At 39.3% G+C, this 25,219-nt stretch overlaps 1 protein-coding gene across 1 annotated transcript in view; it reads right to left on the reverse strand.

Annotated features, from left to right (window-relative positions):
* TAFA1 (TAFA chemokine like family member 1) overlaps positions 1–25,219 on the reverse strand; it is a 221,614-nt gene that overhangs the window by 45,101 nt on the left and 151,294 nt on the right. Inside the window, exon 3 of the mRNA XM_032699435.1 lies at positions 1,126–1,266. Coding sequence (XP_032555326.1) covers positions 1,126–1,266 — 141 coding nt within the window. The remainder of the gene's footprint in view (positions 1–1,125; positions 1,267–25,219) is intronic.

A 25,219-nucleotide genomic window follows, 5' to 3' on the forward strand; every position in this document is an offset into this window, starting at 1 on the left:
GAGGAAAGGTACCCAGAGGAAAACATTTTTCCCAGTGTTTGCTTGCACAGCTCCTCCCTCTCGCTCACTTGGAGGGCAGCTGAATGCCAAATGACTGACCCAGAGAGGGAAAGTTGGGCACTTCCAAAACCTGCAGATACACCACCACCCCCAGGAGTCCAGCCATGGAAAGGGTGAGGAGAGCTCAGTGCAGAGCCCACCTCAGCTGCAGCCAAAACCAACCTGTGGCTCTCAGAAGCACCTCTGGGCCATGGGTTGGCACAAACAATGGCACAGGACATTGACCATAAAGAATAGCAAGGGGTTTTTTACAAGATACTCCACAAAGCTGCTGCACAGAGGGATTCTGCACAGAGAGCAGCTTCTTTGGGAAGGGTAACTAATGGGATTAGTACCACTTACTCCCCATCTTCTTATGTGATTTATATTTTGCTAAGCACTTCCAAGCCCTGTTTCCCTCCCCAGTTGCTGAGTGGTTTCACCTTGCAGCCACGGCAGGGGAGCCCCAGAGAGGAAAACACCCTGTGCAACCAGAGTTGATATGAAACCCAAACACCTGATCTGAAACCCAGACACAAATAACATGGTGCTTTTCCTTCACCAAAAAAATCCCCGTGACAAGCAACAGCACCATGGCTTTCAAAAGACAAAGATTGTTTCCAGCTTTCTTTGAAGTTTGTTTCAGGACAAGAACACAAGATCCATTTCTTTATCTTGTTTTGCCACTGACTTTCCAAATGAAATCAAAATGAATGGCAGTTGTCCTTTGAAATATTTACAAATCAAAAATAACGTGGCACCAACAGGGTCCCATGAAGTGACACAAGGGATAATTTTGTCCAGTTATTTGTTAAGGGCTTGATCCTGCCCCAGAATCTCTTATACTTATCAAAGTACCTAAACTGGGTACTATACTCCCAGTTTTTTGATAGATCTTAACATGACTCATGTGCACAGAACCACGCACTAAAGTAGCAGGAAGGTGGTCTAAATATATACTCATGCTTATAGAGTTTTGTGTTTTGTTAAATAAAGAACACAACAAAATTCCTATGCATAATGTATAGACTAACAGCTATCTACTGGATAGTACACAGAGACATATATACAGGAGGAGGTACTTGCCATCAACACAGGAAGGTCTGTTTCTTGTAGTCCCAGCCACTTTCCCAGGTAGACAGGAGCATTTTACTGTTTGTGATCTTTCCTCAATTCGATTCTTATTACAGCATCTGTGTGCTGCTATAACTTCACACGTTCCTCCTTCTGGCAAAAAAAAAAAAAAAAAAAAGAAAAAAAAAGAAAAGAAGAAAAAAGAGAATATTGACACTGATTAGGAAGCACTAATCAAAGCATCCAGGCACGCTCCTGCCTGTAACTCTGCCTGGTTTCTATATAGGTGGGATTATGATATTCCTCCCATTACTGTGCTCCCAAATCAGCCAGGTACTGCTACACCTCATTTTCAATAGAAAATGTAGATAAATGTCCCTTGCCTGTCTTATTTTAGAAGCTTCTCTGACATCCACATAATTTTTGGCCTAAAAACGACTGTGTCAAGGTCTGGGCCTGAAGAAATGTAGATGAAATACCACAGAAAATGTGCAACAACTGTTGACTGATTTTGTGCTTGTAACTATGGAGGCCTCTTCCACAAATGTTCTCTTGTACAAGGAGAGGGACTAAGGGAATTCATCTAGAAATAAGATTTTTCTCCAAATATTTGATTCTGTGCTAGCACTCAGCCCTTAGGGAATGACAGTGAGTCTCTCCAAATCACAGTGTGGCCCAACAGCACTTCCCTTTGCTACTCCACTCACTAAATTGGCAGTTTTAAGGCAGGAAACATTCCCACTGTGTGCAAGATCACCAGGCTTAATTTGTCTTCTCCCTAATTGTTCTTTATGAGCATTTGCAATATTTTATTAGATGGAGAACACAGAGGTGTGATAGACAGATAAACAGTGGCTTTGGGTCTATGTATAGTTGGTGTTTGTGGCATATGCTGAGCACAGAAATGACGTGTCAGGTGTGCCATTCCCCTTCACCTCAGCACTGCAGTGCAAGGAGACAAACACCACAGTGGGCTAATGCACTGCCCAAGTAATTTCTCCATTCCTCAGTTAAGATTGTATTTAGCTCATAATCACTGAGTGTTTAATAGTGTCAGTCTGTTCCCCACAGATATTTGGCCACTTTATGAAACGGCAGCATAAATTTGGCAGGATTTGTTTAAACTTAGTACAAAACCTCATGCACAGCCCACTAAAGCACAGGATGTGTAAGAAGCTTTTCCAGAACAGCACTATTTCTTCATGCCATTATGAATTGCTAACAGTACAGTGCTTTTGCTATACCACATTATTCATGTCTTTGGCTTTCACTCTTTTTGAAACAATATCGAGAGCTTTTAAACACCAGAGTACCCTGCAGCCAGGTGGGAGGATTAGCAGTGTGGAGATGCTGATCCAGGTCTGGCTGTGAAGAAAGGGTTTTGGTAGAGTTTTGGGAGTTCAGTGGCATCTCCCAGCTCAAGAGAGAGTCCTGCTAACTGGGGATTCTACAAATGTGACATTTCTGTAGTGAAGCACCGGGGTAGGTGGGCAGGGAGGAATCTCTTCCCTGAATGTAAAGGTCATATGGTGATATGTCATAAGGTGTCCCTGGGGCATTAAGAGGTACAACAGCTACGAATGAACACACACAAAGTGTGGAAATGTTTTATAATATTAAATTTTAAACCCCCTGACATTCCAGGGTGAGTCAGTGGACAGAAGTGTGTGAACATCCATCAGGGCAGAAGAGCTTGGGTTATGTGGTCATGGGGTTCAGCACTGATGAGTCTGCAAGCATGAGACTATGTAGTAAATATTTAAGTCATCTGGACAGACATGCTGCTGCATGTATTAGCTATCAAGTGCATTTGGCCTGCTGACACAAGCTTTTTGAAAGCCAATAGGTGTCAGAGAAGAGAGATCCCAACAATACAGAGAGCCATCATCTGACAAACGGTCTTTGAAGTGTCTCTTAGGAGTAAGAGGAATTGTGATAATCAACTCAGCCCCAAATGTTTGCATTTGCTATGAAGTAATCCTTCACATAAACTCCCTATTCCCCCATCCAAATCATATTGAAAGCAATGAAAAGATCCTCATTTGTTCAATCCATCTTATGGTCGTGCCCTAGGAGGAGAAAGATTTGTGATTTTATTGATTGCAACCCCAACACTAAAGATAATGTACACAGTAATAAGCATTTCTAATTTTAGACTACATAAACTGCGTGGTAAATATCTGTGAATAACCTAAATGCTTAATTTTCTCTATTAATTTGCTGTATGAGTACTAATAACCACATGAGCTAGTCTTGCTTATTTGCTTATCTATTCAAAATAATGGGATGTGGTGGAGGAGCTTTATAACACCTTTAATTGTTATGTGGAAGCTGAAGTTGCTGAAGCAATAAAGAATTTAGCTCAAAGTGTATAGCTGTTTAGGAGGGGCAAAACATAATGAAACTATAAAGGCAATGAAAAACCACTTTTTTTTAACTGCTAGACAGTTAAGTACATTAATTGGAAGTTTTATCTGCGTGGACTATAACTATGTGCAAATAATAATAATCATGATAATAGGAAGACCCTTTCCCAGTGCTGACAACAGAAGAAAAAATTCATCTCACATGGAGAAAGGTCTGCACAGTACACACCCTGTTTTCCTGGAAAATTTGTTTTTGGGATCAGATTTTTCCATTTAGGCGTGTTTGGCCTGTGAATGACTGGTGGGTAGCATTGCATGCAGTGTGTTTTGCTAGTATACATTTTACCAATGATGCATATACATGTCAGACTTTTAAAAATCCATATACAAAATGGGAATAGAGGTACACAGACAGATACAAATGGACACAGTGAGACTAAGAAAAAACCTTATTGAAAAAGCACACCCTCGACTACATTATTCATAGGAATGTATATACCACAAATATACTGGGGTTGGGGCTTTCAACTTAAAGCTCTATTTCAGTGTATAAATGAGGAAACTAATTAGGGTGGGGAGAGGAACATGAATCAGTCTTCAGTTTCCACTGAAAACCATTTAAGGTGTTCAGATGTATAAGCAAAGTACCTTTTTATTCCGTGATTTTTACTTTTTATTTCCTACTTCTTCTTTGGGGGGAGGGGATGGAGAGCACCAAGAAATGCTCTAATACCAACATCTGAGGATTTCAGCTCCTGAGCCAGTGTTTTTTTTATTGTCAGTAGTTCATCTGGATTATGGAAGACCTGGTGAGATATTACAGTGCTGGAAGTCCTGAAAAAAGAATGTGAATTATTGACCTGATAGGCTGTGAGTGCAATAAAGTTTGAATCCTTGTCATAAAACCCAGAAATGTCTTTTTTTTTTTTTGGAAGCTTATGGTCTATTGAGCTATGGTAGCTTCTGGCTTTGATTCCAGAGTAACAGCTTCATCCAACTCATTCAAGTCAATAGGGGATTTGCCACTGAACTTAAAAGGAGAGGAAAAGGCCCTAAAATCCTCTAAGTAAGTGTCTTCTAAATGTTTTGTTGACAGTTATATTTCATGAAGTGGCTGCTTTATCCACCTGACAAGAAAAATATCTTTTTTTTTTTTTTTTTTTTTTTTTAAATAATTCCCTCCTGCCCCAAGAAAATCAGAAAAAGATTAGAAGTGGAATAGGAACTTGCAGATCAGGAAGAGCTTTGATCTTCCTTCAAGAAGCTTCAGAGATGAATGAAAACGTCCTTATATGACTTATATCCTCTTCACACCAAACATTAGCAAGACTTGATAGTAAGAACAGCTGATCCTTTCTGAGCACTCAGTGCACAGGATGCCCTCAACTTTGCATGAAGAAAATGTGACACCTACCAAAGCAAGAGGGACAGAACTGGCTGCAAGGAAGGATTCTGGGATGCCGTAGGTAGCAACTCTCTGTGTCATTGCAACTCTGCTCATATTTCCAGACCTTCCAGAAATCTTTGTTCTGCATAGGCTTAAAATACAAAACTGTAGAAACAACACAGCATTCTTATTGTAAAACAGGGACAACTGTTTGTTATTCCTGTTAATAGTTTAATTCTAATTGGAGGACAGTAAACTCCTGAAATTGTGTTCTTTTTTGTCTCTGTTATAAAGCCTCCTTGAGTTTACACACTGCAGAGTGAAATATTTTATCATAAGTATGAGCCTGCTGTGGGAGGCTGTGATTTAAAATATCTAATCACCTATAAGGTCTGAGTGCAAGCCTGGCAGAAGCCAAAAAGCCATCTTCTAGTCATCACTGTTTTTTATATCTCTAGCTGAGGGGTAATAATAAAAGCATATTTTGTGCTTCAAAATTATAACTCGCCTCTGTATTCTAGCCAAGCCTGAACTTATCAGTAAACAAACATAAAGAAGGCAAACAGCACTGCTGATTTGTGTTATACATTCTGGAAGTCATTAACTATGACTCAGGTAACAAAACTTATACGTTCTCTCTCTGACAGTGATGACAATTTAATAGTATTTGACTCTGCTGAGTTACGTGGAGCATCCTGCAGCAATGAGGGAGGTTGTTTATCAAAATGATAAACATGTTTTCATTTCCTCCTTGGCTGCATGTATGTGATCAGAAGTCTAAGGCCATCAAGAAATCACTTATTCTGGCCACCAGACAGACATTAGGCTATTCAGGACCATCTGTGCTTGAAATGAGTTCCACTTAATGGACCTTCCTAGGGCAGGTCAATCATAATGAGTGCGTGTGTGCATGAATGCAGGAGCACAGCATCGCCCAGGTGAGACTTCTCGCGCTGTTTGGCAGCGGCACAGACGGTTGGTAGATAAGAGATGCCTTTCTTTCCAGGGTCATATGCCCAGTGATTTTAGAATTCAGATCCTCTCTTATGTTTGCTTCTGGCTCGTTGTCAATGCTCCCCACAGCCTAATCCAGATGAAGGTTGTTGTAAGAACTCGTCCGTGTTACTTGTGACACAACAGTGATACCCAAACAATTCCATAGGCTTTGCTGGCCAATTCTGACTCTCTTACACCATTAGCCATTCACTATGGGAATACAAGCAAAAGGAATCATATGGACCAATCCTATCAACACTTCCAGACAGTCCATTAGGACCATAGCTGGTTTATGATAACTGTATTTATTTATACAGCTTCAATTAGCCAGTCTGTGTGCCAATGCTATCACCATGTTAAGGTCATACACCCATATGTTATTCTGATAAATGCCTAAGTATATGCAGATGCTGCTAGAAGTAGGAGATCAGAGAAAATTTGAAAGAGAATTAAAGTTCTATAGACTTCAAGCAAACGTTGAACAGCGTGACAGTAAAAATTCTTCAGACACTTCCAGTCTTTCTGACAAAGTGCTTACAGAAACTAATGGGTAAAAGAATTTGCCCCCTTGCCACTTTGTGTCTTTATGCAAACATCCAAGGGAAAGAAAAAACAACTCTGTGACAGCCATTTGTACATTTACTGTGAAGAATTCAGGTTTGGGGGCTGCAGTTTAAAGAGTTTTCAGTTTGAATAAGCTCTGGAAACTTCCCAGGTGTAATTAATACATTCATAAGCTTTAATCAAAATGTTTATGCCAGCTAATGTGCCAGAACTACAGACTGCACTGTGCACAGGGGAAAATACTATACTTTACTTTAAGAAATAATAAGCCACTACTATGGTACTTACAAAATAACGTTTTTGCTTCTGACAGGAATATGTAACAGATGGAAAAACAAAGTCCCATGCTACTCCACGAACTGCTTCATAAGTGAACAAATAAAAGACTCCTCATAGCCACAGTGCAATTACACTCCAATTTTTCTTTTACATGTAATCCACTGACTTTCTGCATCTGCTCCAGGAGGAAAAGGATCAAACTTACAGGATGCATTTGCAGAGCAATCAGAGAGGGCTTATGGTTTTCACTAGTTTTTATGAGGTCGAGGCTAACTGCACCTCACCTGCCAGAGTGCCCTCAGTTCCAATAAGGCCACAAAACAGCTGAATTTGGCCCGTGATCTCGATGTAACACAAAGGTATCGTCAAAAAATTGACTTAACTAATGCATGTTAGCATTACACCATGCTTAATTCTTTCCCATTATGATAATTGATACAAATAGATTAATGGAATGCTCATTATGTATAGAATTACCTTAACTGTGAGAATTTGTGATGTTCCACACATTCTCTGCAAGCTTCCTGGTTATATATGGGATTTTTTTTTTCCCCCAGTGGATCAGAATAGACTGCAGTGGTCTGTTTTCTAAATTTCTATTTATATTTTCATTAATATTCAGTATTTTCATTGTTCATTATGCAAGATATATATTATTTTCATTTGGGGAAGACCATGCAACAGCAGCAATGTGACTCCCACTGTGGGTCATTAAGTTTTAGGTTGGGATATTATTTTCTCAAATGTTCCTGCTATGAAAGGGTTCTGGAGACACAGAGTATCTCCTCTAAAGAAACTGCTATTTTCTTACAAAAGACCAGAACAAATATTTCCCTGAGGACAGTGGCTACTGAAATTTATTTTCCCTTGGAAATGCACCTTGTGTTAAACTTCAAAACCATATTGAGGTTCTTCTGATGTTTAGGTCACTTAAAAGAGTGACTTCATGGAGGTCACAGCTCAGCTAAGAGCCCACAGGACTCTCTGCAGGTGGATGGTGCAACATCCTGTAGGTTCAGGCCCCAATTTCCGAGTCTTTGGTGCAACACCCCTATTTCCAGTAAGAGAATAATGTTATTGCACCCATGTCAGAGTCTGGAGAAGAGCTGCTGGACAAAGCAGGTCAGTTACACCTGGAAATTCATTTCATACTGAGCCAAAGTTCTTATTTTGGAGTCAGAATTCATGAGCTAAGAGGGGTAATGTGCATTCAGCACAGGCATCTCTGGTTATTTATGGTGCTATGAGCTAACTTTCTAAGAGCAGTTTTGACAGAAAAGACCATTTTTATGAAATCAAGCTTTTCTACAGAAGTCCATACCAAAGGAACTTCTAGAAGAAAACAGTATCTTTAAAATATTTTGTTCAGAAGAATTTTAATATTTCAGTTCAATATTAACTTCTTTTTCTTTTTCATTTGTATTTTATTTCCCTTTCAGTGTAATAGGGGAAGCAGGGATATGCAAAGCTCTAATTAGCACATGGATTTGTAGTCTTTTAAAATTTTCTACTAATGCTCTCTGCTATCAGCCACAGGAGGGTTTTTATCAGGGAGATTTACAGATTCTTATACTTACACCAAGAATAGACTCTGATCCTCACGAACTGGTTTATTCACAGAAATTAAACGTGCTGGTTTTTTGTAAAGGAGAAATGGTATGGATTCTACTCTTGAATTCACAAAGAAAACCCTGAGCACACCAACATATGGGATGTGATTGGATTTAGGGCTGGCTTATGGATTTCCATATCAAACCAATATACACACCAGAGAACAGGTTTTCCTACCAAAGAGCCTTGCAAATTGATCTCCTGAGGAATTTGCACAGGACCTTATTCTTACGCATATTTAAAAAAAAAAAAAATTAAAAAAAATCTCTTCCAGATGAAGGAGAAATGGTATCCAGAACAACGAGGCAGCCTCGTAGCAGCTCCCGCCTCTGGCAGCTCCTACGGCAGCGGAGCGAGGAAGGCGAGGGGATAACAGGGCGAGAGGGGCTGGGCAGGAATGCTGAGGAGGAGCTTGCTCCTGGCTGCTGCTGAAGCGGAGTTCTGGGTAGTTTTAATCGTGATTTTGCACGTGCACGGCGTACACAAGAACGACGGGATGGACGAGAAAACCCCACCCGCTGTGCGCGTCCCCCGCCCCCGACAGAGCTCCCCGGCAGGGCCATCCCCGCACGGCCTCTTTGTCCCAGGGGCTGTGCCAAGGGAACCGCAATAAGTGCTATCAGCGTTCCCGTATTGATGAACTACAGAAAGCAGATATGTAACTCACGAGGCGGGAAAGAATCCAATGTTCTCTTAGTGGGGATCTTCAGTCTTTTAATGAGATTTTTTTTTTTTTTTTTGCTTCAAAGGGAGATCAACTTACGGCAAGTCTGAGAAATGGAGGTTAGAAATTAGGAGTCTTGGTGGGATTTACAGCTCTGGAATGCCATTAAGAGATGTGTATGAAGAGGCAGGACTTAATTCAAAAAGAGAAAAATGTTATTTTTGAGAAATAAGTCCCATATCAAAAAGTAATAAGCATTGTGATTCTAAACTTAATTGACTTCAGTGAGATATGACACTCCTAGAGGTCTATATCACTTGTAAATAGGATGTCTTGATCTAATGCTAGCATGGCAGAGCATAAAAACTGTAAGTATCTTTTAAAAAATCTTGCTGTCAGTCACTTGGGTGGTTTGGAAAATTTAATATTTGACATGTCAGAGAAGATAAAAAAAAAGTTTGGACAAAATAGATATGTCTGCATTTAAGCAGTGCTCCTCCTATAACTTAAACTGCAGGCAGCACTATAAACTAGAGATTAAAAAGACCTGCTGTGCTATTCTGATCGTTGCTTTGCAGCTGCACAATTCTTGCTCAGAACAAATTTCTAGGTATCAAAGCTGTGGAGAAATGAACATTTCCGCTGCTGAACAGAAATGAACATTTCCAATATGGACATCTCTAGTTCCTTGCCAGAGAACAGTGAAAATCCAAAGTGGAATTAAACTTGAAAATAGCCTAACAATAAAATAAAATTTGAGTGAACCACAGAATATTGTTCTTGTAGCCTCAAAATGTTGTTCTTTCAAATGCTGCCAGCAAAAGGCACCAGAAGAATTGAAGTTAAGTTAAATGAGTCTCAGAAAAGACACACAGGACAACTCTCTCTTTGGATGGAATAATTAAGTCGATAAGAAAAAAGCGATTTAGTCACAGCTGCTGATGAGAAATTACTATAGAAATGTGCATGAGAAGTAGCTACTAAGAAAGGATTTAGAAATTATTCTATGTCAACTATGCAAGCACTGTTTGGTCCTGCCTGAGTCTCGCTTTTGCCCAACAGGCTTTCCCCGAGCACCTTAATGTTTACAGATGTCTAAAACTCACGAATGCTTTCATTAAATGCCTTTATTTTCAGACTACTCTTCAAAACTGGGAAACTGCATTAATTTTTCCATCAAACAAAGGCACAAAATTGCTTGTTACACTCATAACACACACCCTTTATTTTTTCAGATGATATATGAAAATCTCACAGTTTTAGGATTTCTTTTAAATATTCATAAATTAATCCACTGATTACAAAGACGCTTGGCAATAACCAACTTTCAGATCCAGTCTTTCAGTCCTGACAAAATGATGCAGGGATCTTAAATTCTTGTGGAAAAGCAGAACAATGTTGTTCTATACAGTTCATCCTTTGATATGATGGCTGCAGATAAATTCATCCCCAGGTAATTTTATCCACTAAGGTGATTAGCCTATGGAGAGCCTATGATGTGTTTACTGAGCACAGTAACATAGTTTATGGTAATGCTCTTGTCATGCTTTATAAATGTGTGAGGTGGTTTTTATGAAGTGGTTAGATAAGGAGTGGTGAAAGTAATGTGATCCATAAAGAATGTACAGTGATGAAGAGCTGGGATTGCAGAGATACTATAGACAGACTGATAGAGAGAATTATAACCAGTGCAGACGCTGCATTAATCTGCCAAAGAATGGCAATAAATAAAATAACAAGAAGGAACTGTTCTAAACAAATTTGGCCAAAGCATAAAACTGAGATGTTGAGGTGGGATCAAAGTGGAGGTGTTTTCAATGGGGTCTCTTACAGATGAGTTGCCTTGCTATAGTGGCAGCAACATTTTCATCAGTGGGGTTGACCACCTCTTACAAAATCCATGAAAAAGAAAACAAAGGACTGTAAGTTACAGCACTTGGAAGCAAATGTCACTTTAAGGTGTTGAGTGCTCTGAGCAGCAGCAGTAAATCCTGTCCTCTGCAGCAGCTGAGCAATGCCAAGCAATCATTTCCCAGTCATTTTTCCTTGGACAAGTGAGTCCATTATCCCACCCCTTATATTTCTAGAGTCATTCACACCGTGACCACCAGCAGCTGGTCCTGCATTTGAGTACAAAAGGATTCCTTTGCCAGGAACTGGCTGCACAATGGTACAGAAGGACAGAGGATGGAACCAAAGGCACAGAAGCAATCAGTTGTTTTTGCATGGAAAGCATTTTACACTGCATACATTATCCATAGCAGAAGAACCTGGTAGTCTCTAGTTTAAGGAATTTATAGCACACTCATTACTGAACCTTATTTAGCTTCAAGCACAGTCAAGCACTTCAGTAAATGTTAGGGACCGGGTATGTGAACAGCAATATTTTAACTTTCAGACTACTATAATGTGGATATGAATTAACAAGTTAAAAAACCCTCTCTCAAAATGATCCATTCTATTCCGACCTAAGCATGACTGAGTTGTTTTACCTCTGGTCAGGACCAAACCACTACTGAGGGGGAGGGGGGAAGCAGAGGATGACGTGGGATTTGGACCCTAATGTTCTCAAAATTTAACTCATCACTGCAGCCACTTCTGTGGGAAGCCTGAGTGGAAGAGTGGCTGCCTTCTCCTCACTGAAATTTAAGGGAGAGGACAATGCCAGTATTTTATTTCATGATAACCTTTGGTTCCTTTTATTTTCTTTTGTTTGTTTTGTTCTGTTCTGGTGACCTTCATCTCAAATAAAGCAAGTCTGACTGATTTTCTCTTTTTCCATATTACTTTAAACATTTCTCAAATCTCCTTTCCCCTACACTTTCCCAAAGTCACTATCCTGAGCTGGTTTTTTTGTTTTGGGTTTTTTTGCATAAGTCCCCATGTTTTGATGTCTCTCCTCCCTGTTTCTGTTGATGGGCAATATTTTATTTCCTGTCACCTTGATTTGCTCTGTCTTTCCGCTCCAGCTCCCTGCATACAATTGTAACCCTGATTTATTCTGGTTCCCCAATCTTTCTCCCTTTACCTTTTTTGTAACTGCATTGAATGTTTCTCTCTCTGACAATTTCTTTCTCTTCTCTCTGGAAGCTCCTGGTGAACAACACAATGCAGTACTACCTCCTAATAATTGATCACCTGGCTCCTGTTCAGATTTGTACTGCTCCTTTGAATACATGTCCAATTCAGTTCACTCTGTTGCCTTATAACGTGAATAAAAAGGGCTGCATACTTGAGTGGAAATACATGAAATCTGGTGAGCAAATAATTTCCTACTTTGAAAGCAACATGTGACACATTACAGCACTGGCTTGAAATTCATATTAATTTATTTTTTATTAGCTAAACAGTAGCAGTATGCAGGGAGCTCTGCAGTTAAGCAGAACCCAAGAGGCCAGGCAGAAAACACATTTATTTTTCTCTGCCCTGTTTACCCTTGGTGATGATCAGTATTAATCCAAACACTATCTCTGAGAATTTGGAATCAGATTTTTCAATTAAAAGTCGCTTTTAAAACAGAATGTTTTTAAAAACTAAAACCTTTTTGATGAAAAACATTGACACTTCATTGGCCAACATCAACAAATTTCAATTCAAGATAAAATCCGTCTCAGGATGGGTTATAATTCATGTAATGCAACTACTTTTAGTTAGTGATTTCCAGTTTCTTTCTGTATAGCACTACAGCCAATAAACTTTATGCTGTGCTCCCATCCTCATCAAAAAGGAGAAAGTGTCTTGAAAGATGAAGTCTCTTATGATCACAAAGGAACCATTTTATATTAAGATAAAAATAAATTCAACTTTTAGTCCAAAATAAACCAAGTGATATATTTCAAAGCAATCATGTAAAAAGAAAGATACGTGTACATGTCCTTAGCCATGTACTGCAGCTTCCCGAGGAGAGGGAGCCAGTCTGATGTGCTGCAGATGCTGTGCTAATCACAGCACTGCATGAAAATAGTTCTCCTTCCCTCCATTCTTCATAGACTTGTCCTGATTCATGTCCAGCTCTGTCCACTTTTGAGCTAATTGGAAAAACACCATTTCACTCAACCCCAAAGGTTTTGCTTTGGAGGGCTCAGGTTCAAGTGCCACCCCAAGGGGTTCACGTGCATCCAAGGTGTGCAGCTCCAGGTGAGCCCCACCAGAGAAACTACTCTAATGCTCTGAACCCTCAGTTCAGCTGCCTGCATTTCCAGTCTTGAAAGTTTTGGATAGTGTTGATTATAAACTGGTGTCTCATTACAAATAAAAAAATAAATTAGAAAAGGCTGCAAACTAGACATAGGACCTCTCTGCCAACTCTTTCTAATTGTGTGCTGGTAATTACAAGCAGAAGAGGTCATCTTGCCCAGTTCTTTCCCAGTATCAAAATGTTTTCCTCCACACCCTCATGAGCATCTTGCTCAATTTATTTTCCCATTATTTAAGCAATTGGACTTCTGCTGGTGCAACAGGGGATCCTTTGAAGATCCCATTCTAGTGTTTAATGTGAGCTGCCATTGGGCTGAACATCACAAGAATGTTCTGTTTTCTTTTGCTCAGTTTTCCTCATTAACCCTAATTGTAATGCTATGACCAACTGAACACAAGTATTCCCTGTTCCACGTTTACAGACGTCAGATATGTTTTAGATGGTCATCACATCCCCCATCATCATTATCACCACTTAGACAAGCTGTGCCTTTGCTGCCTCTCTTCATCTTTCCTCATAATCCTGCCTCCATCACCTTAATGATGTCCACAGCTCTTCTCAGCATATTGACAACACTGATGTTTTTAAAATTCCACTTAGTAATGTAACAATTACACTATTATTAACAGCGATAAAAATTCTGAGCTTTTAAGTTGGTGAGTATTATTATCTCCATTTGAGAAGAAATCTGTCCTATTTTCCCAGTCCAGCATTTATCTACACTCTGCTCTTCAGTACTGTTAACTAAACCATAGACAACCAGTACAAGTTAATCAGATTTCAAGAATATTTAAGCATCAGTGTATAAACTACCAGATACCTTGGTATTTATTACTGCTTAGGCACGTAGGCAGTGTGGAAGTAGACAAGGAATGAAAAAAAGGGGTAGAAAAAGAGACAGATGCTATGCAACAGAAAATCCAGCCAACAGTCTGAGATGGAAGAGGAATGCCATATCTAATTGAAACGGCTCTCTGTGCTTTCCAGCAGTGTTCCCAACAAGGACAGAGACTATTACCTCCTGGGCTTGGAGAAAATGCCATCACTTTCCTATTTTTTTCATCCCCACTGCAGCAGCTAGAGATTTTTCTAGCATTAATACTTGAATTCTTCTTTTCCCCGGATATATTAGTTCAGATTTTTTTCTAGTTCCATTCACACTATTTCCTGGGCCTACACATTTTTCTGATCCTTTTTATTATGAGTTTTGGACTTCAGTGGCATCTGCTGTAACAAATATTTTATTATCACTGGTAAACTGTTGGAGGGCCTGTTTCCTATAACCCTCAACCCGGATAGAGCCATCATCAAATATCCATTTTAAAACTTGAAAGATGTGGTTTTGCATGCAAGAAAACCAAACTAGCACTTGCAATGCCTATGGCCCAAAATGGAATAAGGGGAACAGTTTTCAGCCCAACCTGCCAAGGTATCTGGCACTGTGAAGATGTGGGTTTCCCTGTTTTTCCATTGTGAGCCTTCTCCTACCAAAGTGCACACTAAAAAAAGAGGGAATTTAACCCTGCAGCCAGGAAAACTACTGACTTTCCACTGAACAAACAGAAATGTAATATCAGAAACACCTTTAAGGCAGGCTTGGTTGACAAACAGGTGTTCTCTCTGTAAGACAGTTTTCTTATTGATCTGTGCTAACATCTTGCAGAAGTGAACAATCTCATTGCCATGTCAAAGGCTAACCATCTGTGAACAAGTAATGCAGCCAGAAAATCCATGTTGCTGCAATAATAGCTTTAGGACGTGGGTTTTATTTCAATCACCACTAAAAGAAACCCACAGAAAGCATCACAAAAATTCTTTTTCTGATAAATTAGTGTCCCTAGAAAAATACACAAATTTCATCTAAATAAATTATAATAGCCTACACACTTTATCAAACAAGTAAAGCTACTGAAATTATTAGGAAAGTTCATTTATTTCTTTGCCTCCTTTAATACTGCAATCACCTTCTCACAGTCTCAGGCACTGCAGCCCTTATTTAAAAATCATAATTCTCTCTGTGGGACAAATCACATCTCCAATACCTGAATATATATGTTAATACTTTCAGGATCAGGGTTTTTTTCCCATCAACAAACAGTATTCAGCCATGCTGGAATCAGAATTTTAGACTCAAAGACCATTCTGAGGGACTGATATGCAAGCATAGGTTCATACTGAGAGATAGACTAGTGAATTAATGATGCTGGAACAGAAACCTGATGGCAGGACTTTCTCAGGCCAGGAAATGGTCTTGTGAGAAATTTTCTAACTCAGTGAGATAGCAGTAGGTCCTGAATTATTGTGATGTCAAAGGATACTGAGGTTGCTGGGCACAAGTTTTGACTGAGGGATTTAATAATCTGACTGCTCCCTTAAAAGTGTGAACCAAGAGTTCCCTTATATGAAGACAATGAATTTATTACTATTACTGTTATTAATACTATTACTCCTACTACTCCTACTGCTATTACTATTATTATTATTAATTATCTGGCTTTGATAAATTACTGGACATTGTCCAGTCTGTAACTGTTAAGTGTATAGATTTATCATTGAAAGATCTAAGGTTCTGGCTAGATCTGGAAGGCTTAAACTTTGTCCTCCTGCTCTCTGGTTATGCTCAGGGAACACCCTCATGGAGTACCAGCAGTGTAGCATCCAGAAATAACTCTCATTCCCATCCTCCTGCTGAAGACCTACAAGGAGCAAAGTTGAGCTCATGGTTCCTTGCACTAAGACAGGATTGGTGAGAGCCCTTGAGTGCAGATATTTCGCTGGCACAGCTGAATACCAAGGTGTTTGGCATAACTAACCAGAACTGAAGTGCAAATTTCTGTACCTTCCTGTTTACATCTGGGATAATGCTGCCAGTGGAGAGGGCATGGAGCAGAAAGGGCATTGGCCTGTAACATTTGAGCTCCTGGATCTGAGCTGCAGCAGTCAGGGAGGGAACCCTTAACCCCAAGACTTCTCAGCTCAGTGCACAGCACAGGAGAAAGCTGGGCTGGGAGGAGGCACAACAGGACAGAGGTGCCCCAGGTTTCTCATTCTTCTTTCCTGCTTTCTTCATTCCTGTTTTCATTGCAGCAATCCAAAGCCTGTCATCCCCAGCTGATGTAGGTAAGCTGTCTGTGGGTCTGTTATTTTTGTGCATGAATATTCCACCGATTGCTGCTTTCTGAACATATCCAAACTCCTGGGCATCTGTGGTCTCCTCCCCACTATCACTGTTTTGTTGACTTGTTTCAGCTGAAAATTTGCATGAACTTGAAGCATTGATTCCAATTCTTTTAAAACTAGGCTGGATAAAGTATTGTAGAGACTGACAACAGAAAAGCTACTGCAGAGAGCTACAAGAAGAAATAGAAAACGCAGCACTGTCAGTAATTCAGCAAAGTCATGGTTCTCTCTTCTTGGGCTCTTTCAACCCAAAGCATCAAAAAACCCCAATTGGCACTTCTTGATGTATATTTGCATACTTGTGAGTAATTAGCTTTTAGAGTATTACCAAGGAGCTGAACAAATGTACCGTATAGCTCCAAAAACAATTCAAGAGAAACTGTTTGCATTTGAATGAATTTACTTTGCTGGTACCATGCATGTATCAGCTGAGTGAACACTTAATGTTGAACATTAATTATACAAACAAAAGAAATGGCACAAAGCTGCTGTCTCTGTGAGTTTTCTTCCAAGATTAATCCTTGTTTATGTTGGAGGTTTTGTGTCCTAAATAAATTCCTAACTGTGACTGCTTCAAAAGGGATGATATTTGAGATGATTGAAAATGTGCACTGATCAATGCCCAAGACAAACAAGCTCTTAGCTGCTGTTGCTCACTCACTGACCCTCACTCAGTAAGAAATTCTTTTTATCCTGCTGTGAATTTCATCAGATGATCATCAGCATGATGGACTGATGATGGCTCTGCTCCCCTCTGGCCAGTTGTCTGACATATGGCTTTCCAGTCAACTGCTCTTGGTTTTATGGTTGTGTTTCTGATCCTCAAGAGAGGGAGAGTAAACACTTGGGCATCAGAACAAAGCAAAAAAAGAAAAGTGCAAAACTGCATTGAAGCTTCTTGAAGAAATTTAGGTTTAAAATGAATATTTAAGCTAACACCCCCCCACCCCCCCACTCCTCGATACTTTTGGCTCTTGATTTAAAGGAAATATATTCACAACAAAGCCAGTAAATACTTGTTTAAAAACCTCAGTAAAATAGCAATATAAAGTGAATAGAAGAAAATGGAGAAAGTCAACTGCAGCTCATTGATGTAACCCCCAGTGCCCCTAATGAGGAGATTAGGTTTGCCCGAAATGTAAATTTTAAACTGTGGTGACTAATGTCAGTTAAGAACAAAATTTAAATGTTCCTAAACAAAGTAAGACTGACTTTCTGGAAAAGAATATTATTCAGGAGTGCTGAACAAGAGGTGTGCTTGAGTCAATGTGTAATCAGGGTACTGATACATGTCAGGAAAATACGAATTTTCGCTGTGTCTTCCAGCAACAAATCCAGGAGTTATGACAGAACACACATTTGAAGGGTCAAAGAAATAAGGATCACACAAGGCACATGAGCTGAAAGTTTTCTGTGAGCTCACAAAGCAGTTAGAAAAGCAAATGGAAGAAAATTGCTTTAAGGGTTATTAAACACAATCCCTGAATCACAAACTACTGAAAACTGGGAAGGATCAGGGGGAGATTCCCCCTATTGGTTTATCACTCCTGTGCTCTACCTTGGCATGTGCTGCAACTGGTACTGAAAACAAGATACTGGATTCCTGGTCTGACCCAGTATGGCTGTTTTTAAATTCCCAGAGATGGCCCCAATGTCCCTGAGGTCACTCTTCTAGTCATCTGAAAATAGTAACCCACTGTAAAGAATCACCAAGCTATTTAGGACACACATACCTAACATAAATCATATGTTGGGACTTCCACATCCCTTTGCAGGTCTTGCATTTCCATTTCTTTCTGCTCTTCTGCAGAGCAAATCTCCATCTCTATTCTCTTTATAGTCAAATCACATCAGTTTTGACGTTCTCTCTCTAACTGGTGCTATGAAATACCACCACAAGTACACACCCCCAGTTTTATTTATTTCATCACCATCTGACAGCTTGCCTTGAGAAACCTTGTCCAGAGTCACTGCTACAGGACAGAACAAGGCAGGAAATGTCAAAGTTGTCATGCACATTCCCCAGTTCTTTGATTTCTGCTGCCAGCCACACCTTCTCCAAAACCTCTTTGTTCTTACGCTTCAAGCTAAGGCTGAATGTCCCATGCATCTGAGAGACCCTCAGAGCATCCCAGATTCACTGCTAAATGGCCCTTAAACTTGTACAAAGCTGGAACATAAATACTGCCAGACTAGATCAGAACAATTGTCCGTCATCTGTTCTGCACTCGTTCTGACAGATGAAACACAAAGGGCTTCAAAGGAACATTAAAGAGGCCCATAAACGGGACAACTACAATATAGGCTGCTTGCACACTTATTTTCTGGGGAATAGGAGCTCCTATTCCTTTGGGAGCATTTTTAATCATAAGCAAATTCATGATGTTTAAATGACCCAGAAAAATACCCGTAGTATTTTTTGTCCGTTTTGCTATTGGGTTGCCACACATTTCACATACATTACACACTGTGTTAATAAATATTTTAAACCTGGTTCCCTGCATCAATTTTACAAATTTATTTGGTATCTGCACTCATTCATCAAAAGAGCTGCAAATAGAGCTGTTACTCCGTGTTCCATTTCATGCCTTTTCATGAGTTTTTCTCTACTGTACATGGTCACCAGCATGTCAGTTTTGCTTATATAAAGCTATTTCCTTGTCTCTCAAACCTTTTATGTGGCTCCTCTTCTAGATTTTACTGGTGCTTTTGCACTGATGATAGAAGGGGTGATGTAAATCTGTCAGTAGATTAAATATTAATATTCACAATATTCATATTAAATATTCACAATGACATTCAAGAGTTCAGTGACTAATACAGTATTTCCCACCCCATCTTTATCCTTGTGTGCTGGATTTGCAGTAGTCACCAGTTTGGGCACACCTATTTTGCTCTGACATTTTTTTTCCCTATAACCAATGTTTTTATAATATATCACCCTTTGCAGCTCTACCAGAGAGGTGATTTTCCCTCAGCACTACAAGGGCAGGAGGTGTCACCAGGTGACTCACCCCTGGGACTACTCTAGCTCTGCTTTCTAATCATTCTTGCCCTCTTTTTCCGTTTTCTTCCTTTCCTCTTGGGCTTGAACTCCTGTTACACTATTCTGCAGTCTCTGCTTGTCCCCAGAAACAATTCAGCACACGTTCCCCTGGGTCCTCTTGTCTCTCTACAGTTTACATCTTGACAACATCACCTTCCCTAGTTCTTCACTTACATGATCCCTCACAGGTCCATTATTCATTCTCAGAGCACAGTGTTGTTAACACATCACACGTTGGGTCGTGTTCGCGCGAGCAGATGTTCTGCTCAGGAGATGAATCGGGGCTTTGAATCCAGTAGCTGGGATTTAATTAGAGCCCTGTACTGAGGGACATCCACAAGGGCTACCAGTAGCCCTGAAGTGATCCTTTAAATGGCACTTTGAATGCCCATTGAATATACAGACAGAGTAAGGCACCAAGGCTAAAACTATACATTATTATATATTCTCCATCACCCATGACTGTATCAGCCTTTCTAAGTCAAGTCTTTGCGTGTGCTTTGTGAAAATTTTTTACTCCATACTTCTCCAAATGTACCAGATCACTGAACAAACTTTTAATAAATCTAATTTATGGTAAATATATCTCTTAGTGCTAATTGATTAACATTATAAATAAGAAATAATTGTAACAAGCATTTCAGTGTACCTCTAGGAATACTTCAAAATAGTGTTAGTGCTTCAAAGGCTTTACTGATGATAGTTCCTTTATTTGCACATACAGCCCCCACATGTACACACACTGTTACATGAGCTTTAACTTTGCTTTGTCTTGGCTCCCTAAATATAAGGAGGTCTTAACGACTGGTCTGAATGTGCTGAGAAAGAATTTCATATTACAGCAGGGACCACAAACTACACACACTTTTTAGCAGTGGTTGTGCAGGTCAGCCTGTAAAAACTCTGGATGCACATGCAAGGGGGGGTGGGGGGGTGGGCAATTGTGCACATCAGCATCCCTCCAAGTCCACAATTATCTGTCCTGAGCATGCCTGACTGTGGTCTGTGTGCAGATATAGAGAGTTTTCCGTGTTATACTCACAGAGCCTATTACAGAAAATCTGTGTTCATTATGGATGAGCAGTACATCTTTCTGTATTTTTTCTGAGCATTAAAATATGTTTCATAGCGTATTTTTAGCTCAGTTCATTAAATGCATGCACAAACATCCCCACATATCTCTAACTCCACTAGGCTACTCTTACAGTTTTCCTCAGTAACATTGAAGACTGTGCACTGCTTCCTTTGTGTTTTACTATTACTGCCACGAGCTTCACAGACTTAATTGTCAGAGTGACAATATTTCAGAGTGAGCTGTGAATTCAGGCTGTTGTTGGAAGGCTGTGTATTATAGCTGAGGTGGTGGAGGGCAGATACTTGATATCAGGAGTCCTGTGTGGAAATGTTAGAATTTTATTCATGGAAAGCCAATTTTGCTGAACACCATCCATGCCTGCAAGGTGTTGTATGTCACTAAGGGATACGTCAAGGTCTTTCTACCACACTGTCTGATTCTTGATGCCAATCAACAGAGAGCATTTGGAGAAAAGGCAAAATGCTCTCACCCTTGTATATAGCTTTTAAAACCTTAGACTGTGGATGAGAGACATTGATTCCCTTTCCCAAATACAGTAAGAGGTTAATGCCCCCGCGCTTGGATTTTTTTCACAAACAAGCTTCTGTCCACTGTGATTTTTCCTTTGATTGCAGCAGGTCACACACACATCAGTTTAACTGAACAGAAACACCAATAAACATCTGTAGCTCAACTCAGCTTCAATTTCTCAGTCTCAAACCCCGTGTTGCAGATGGAGTAAAGAGGTATTTCTTCATCGTTATACCCACTATTATCAAAATAATTATTGGGTGTCTAAACATAATTTACAGGTAAAGCAGAAGGGAATAGCTACCTCTTTGATAATACAGTAGAATCAATAGCAATAATTAACTGATTAGATGGTAATAACATAAAGAAGTGGAACAGAGAAGAAAAGTTCAGATCTGAAGTTCAGATACAGTAGCATCATGAATTTGAAGAAAATAGACATTTCTGTCTCTGGCTCACTTTGTATTTCCCCACCTATTCTATGTAGAAAAATCCACTAAAGTATCTTTCTGAGATGCTTCTCAGGAATTCATGTAGCTGAAAAGAAACCTATCTCATGGGGACAGCTCACAGTGCAAAGGTTGACAGGAGATTTGATCCTTGTCTACCACACAAAATCTCAAGGCAAAATCCTGGTCCCACTGAAGAAATTGGCAAATGTGGACAGGACTTCATTCCATCTGGTTTAATTGTTCAAACTGAAAACCACTTTGTTTATGGGATATGGACTGCATGAAATTAAATTGCCTTCATTGTCTCTGTGCAGCCTCTTTTCAGCCTCTGGTGAAGGTTTCCAACCTCTAAATGAAAGAGGGTAAGTAGAATTTAGAAGTTCATTTTGTGGATTTGTTCCTTTGCCCCCTGTTCTGGGCTCTAAATTATTCCATTACTAGGACATAATCAAAAAGTCTCTAAAGTGTATCCACCACACACCCAGGAATCCGGGTCTTTCCTTCGTTAAATTTGTCATGCGGAAATATCTTTCCATATGTGTTAACCTCCAAGACTGAATGGGCTTATTGTTTTCATTTTCTAGTAAAATAGTTCAAGGAAGAGAAAGAAAGGATAAAATATAATGTTCAAAGGAACATGCAGCACCAGATCAACACCCCTGGCTGCTGAAGCCAAAGGGATCCAGACAAAAACCCATACTCTAATAAAGGCAGTGTTGCATGGTTTTCCTAAGAAAATTCACAGGCATCAGTTATAACATGGTGAACCCCCCCTGGTCCTGCATGATGTATTTACATATTTGGACAAAATTATATAACCATAATTCTCAAATTTTTTTGAATAAAACATCATGAACGACCAGAAACATTTCTCCTTAGATCCCTAAAATCTGATTTTCACTAGAAATAATGTTATGTAATCATCTAAAGTTCCCATTCTAGAGTTGTACTCATCCCTACACAAAGAACAAGCACTGATCACTCCTGGGAAAGAGCATTTTTAGCAGTGTGGATCCTACACTAACCCAACACTAACTGCTTTATAAACAGCTGTATCACCACTTCCTAGTGATCTACTGTGGACAACATAGTGCCAAATAACTCCCTGTTCTATGCTTAAAATCACTGTATTTTCTTAAAGGAGAGGTTCTTTGGCTGGCTGGAGACAGTTTTCTACCGGGATGAGTCAATAAATTATAGTGCATCAATTTATTTGAGAAAGGCTATTGCCCCAGCAAGAATGACTGGAAGTTACTTGGCAGCTTGTTTTATTTTGAAAAGAAAACAGAGTTTCAGAAAGCACTTGATTCTTGGATTCCTGCATTTACCTTGTCTGGCTGAGATTTTCCCTTTTTACTACAAGAGTTGGGCAGTAATGCAAAATGTTTAAAAAGTGAATGTTTTTCAGCTGGTTTCACTGCTTTCCAGATTTGGCCAATGACTTCTAAAGTTCATGTAGAACATGTCCAAAAAGTAGTCTTTATTATAATGAAGTACTAACTGTATTGCTAACTAAGAGAAACAAGAACCTTGTTAGTGTCTCACCCATTCACTATTTTAAGCCCAGATAAAGAGCCCTGTCTCATTAAAGGTAACTGATGCCCTACATTGCTTGAAAGATTCCCTGCAAACTCCAAACCTCCCTGCAGGACCTTCTCCTGCTGGGGCTGGGACCCTCTTCAGCTGTCAGTGTTTCTCAGTATGGATAAGCTGCTTCCCCAGCCCCATAAACTCCCTATGAGCACCTTCTGAAATGGTCCAGGGGGCAGGAGATGTTGCCTTTTCACTTTATATTCACAAATATAAAGATTTTTAATGGCAACGTGCACACAACTGATGTAATCCATCCCCAGGAAGTTCGTCAGATTATCCTGTAATATCTCTAATTAGATATTTTTGATTCATCAACTTTATTTGCAAGGCGTCAGTCACTGTAGACTATTCACCAAATAAAATCAGAACTTGCCCTTCTGTTTGTGGCTGAGAGGGTTTTTTTTCAGATGGAGCACAACATTTAGTCATTCTTCCCATCACAGGTGGCAACCTCATTTTGTGAGTGACTATGCCTCTTATTACTTATCTGCTGCTTTCTTGCTGTTCCTCTAATTATTTTTTAATCTTTGCACTGTCCTACAATTGTTCCTGAATGCTGATGTCTCCTAGACTCTTTTTCCCTGGAAAAGCCAGATAGTGCTGCAAGTAAATGCTATAAATACAAAATAAAAATATTTAACTAAATGATAACTAAAATGCCAGCTCTCTAAAGCTGTGGAAACCCATTTCCAATCACCAAATAGCAATTATTATTATGCCTTTCATGCAACAGTAGCCAGTATCATGTTTGTTCAAAAGACCAAGCAATAGATAATAAAAGGGTCACCAATTAATGCTAAATTATATTATCTGTTTTCATCTAAAAAATCAGAGACTGAGTGTGACTTCACTTCTACAACATACTTTGAAAAAAGCAAATAAAGGAGAATGAGAGAAATGTTAGGAATTGACTTTGGAGCAGGGCATATGCTGTGCTTAAGTGGAGATTATAATGTCATTTAAGAATGTATTTGCACATACTCGGAGTGAATGTCTCTAAAATCTGTGTGCATGTGTATAAACACATTCTCATTCTTAAACATATATATGCATAAAAGTTCAGCTAGCTTAGAATTTAAAATTCAATTGTATTTTCCTCAGGAGTCTCTGACTATCTTGAAAGATATGTGTAGTTAGCAGATAGCTGGAGGTACATTTGAACAACTGCTCTGCCTCTACCTGCTGTTATTTTCACAAAAACAAGAGGAAAGTGAGTGATGTCTTCTACTCTCCATCTAAAAGCACCACAGGCACTAGGAAGTGTTTTAAACCATCTTTGCTTGAATAAGTTTCTTAATGTCATCTGGCATATTCTGACATTTACTAGCTATTTGCAAGTTAGGTAAAAAATTACATATACAGATCATTTTCTACGATGAAATATCACACTTTGGTGATAATCTAGGTTCACCCACTGAATTCTGATTTCACCTACATCCAGATAGTAGAACTGACCTGTTGTGATATCAGAGTTGTGCTCTTTATCAGAGCTAATAAATATTTGTATTATTTTTCTGTTCTCTACTGATTGAAAATACTAAAATTAGAATCCTGAAATGGATCCATAACTAATGTGGATCTATTACTGCTTGATATGTCTATTTGATCTAAATTCAATGTTTTAAAAACTGGTTCCCAAAACTAACATTGCCATAAATAAGATGCATCATCTCCTGCAAAATTATTCCCTATTCTAACACAATTTGGTATTTCTCTTATTTATGGGTGTCTTTTAGGTCTTTGTCTTAGCATGTCAATATATATATATATATGCAGCTTATTTAGTTGTCATGTGTTATTTACATGACTTTTTCAATATTTTCAAGCATCTGCTGCCTGGCAGCAGCACTCTGTGTATTATATCATGCAAAGATTTTGACTGTAAGGGAATATTTAAGCTCAGGTGTAAACTTCAAACTACTGTGAAACAAATCCCCCTTTTTGTGTCATAACAGGCCTATTTTTGTGCAACTGATCAGCATCTAGCTTGAATTCTTCTCATTTTCCTGGTTTGGACTGCCATGGAAAATTCAGACTAAGCACACATTAATGCTCACATTCTTTGGCACAGGTTGTGATTTCTCTTTTCTCAGTCTGTTGCACAGTCCTGAGTCATGATTGCTTATTCTTGGTCTGCAATTCCCTTGTTTCTCTGTTTGATCAA

Source organism: Chiroxiphia lanceolata, chromosome 11 (assembly GCF_009829145.1).
Source record: "Chiroxiphia lanceolata isolate bChiLan1 chromosome 11, bChiLan1.pri, whole genome shotgun sequence".
Taxonomy (NCBI): Eukaryota; Metazoa; Chordata; class Aves; order Passeriformes; family Pipridae; genus Chiroxiphia; species Chiroxiphia lanceolata.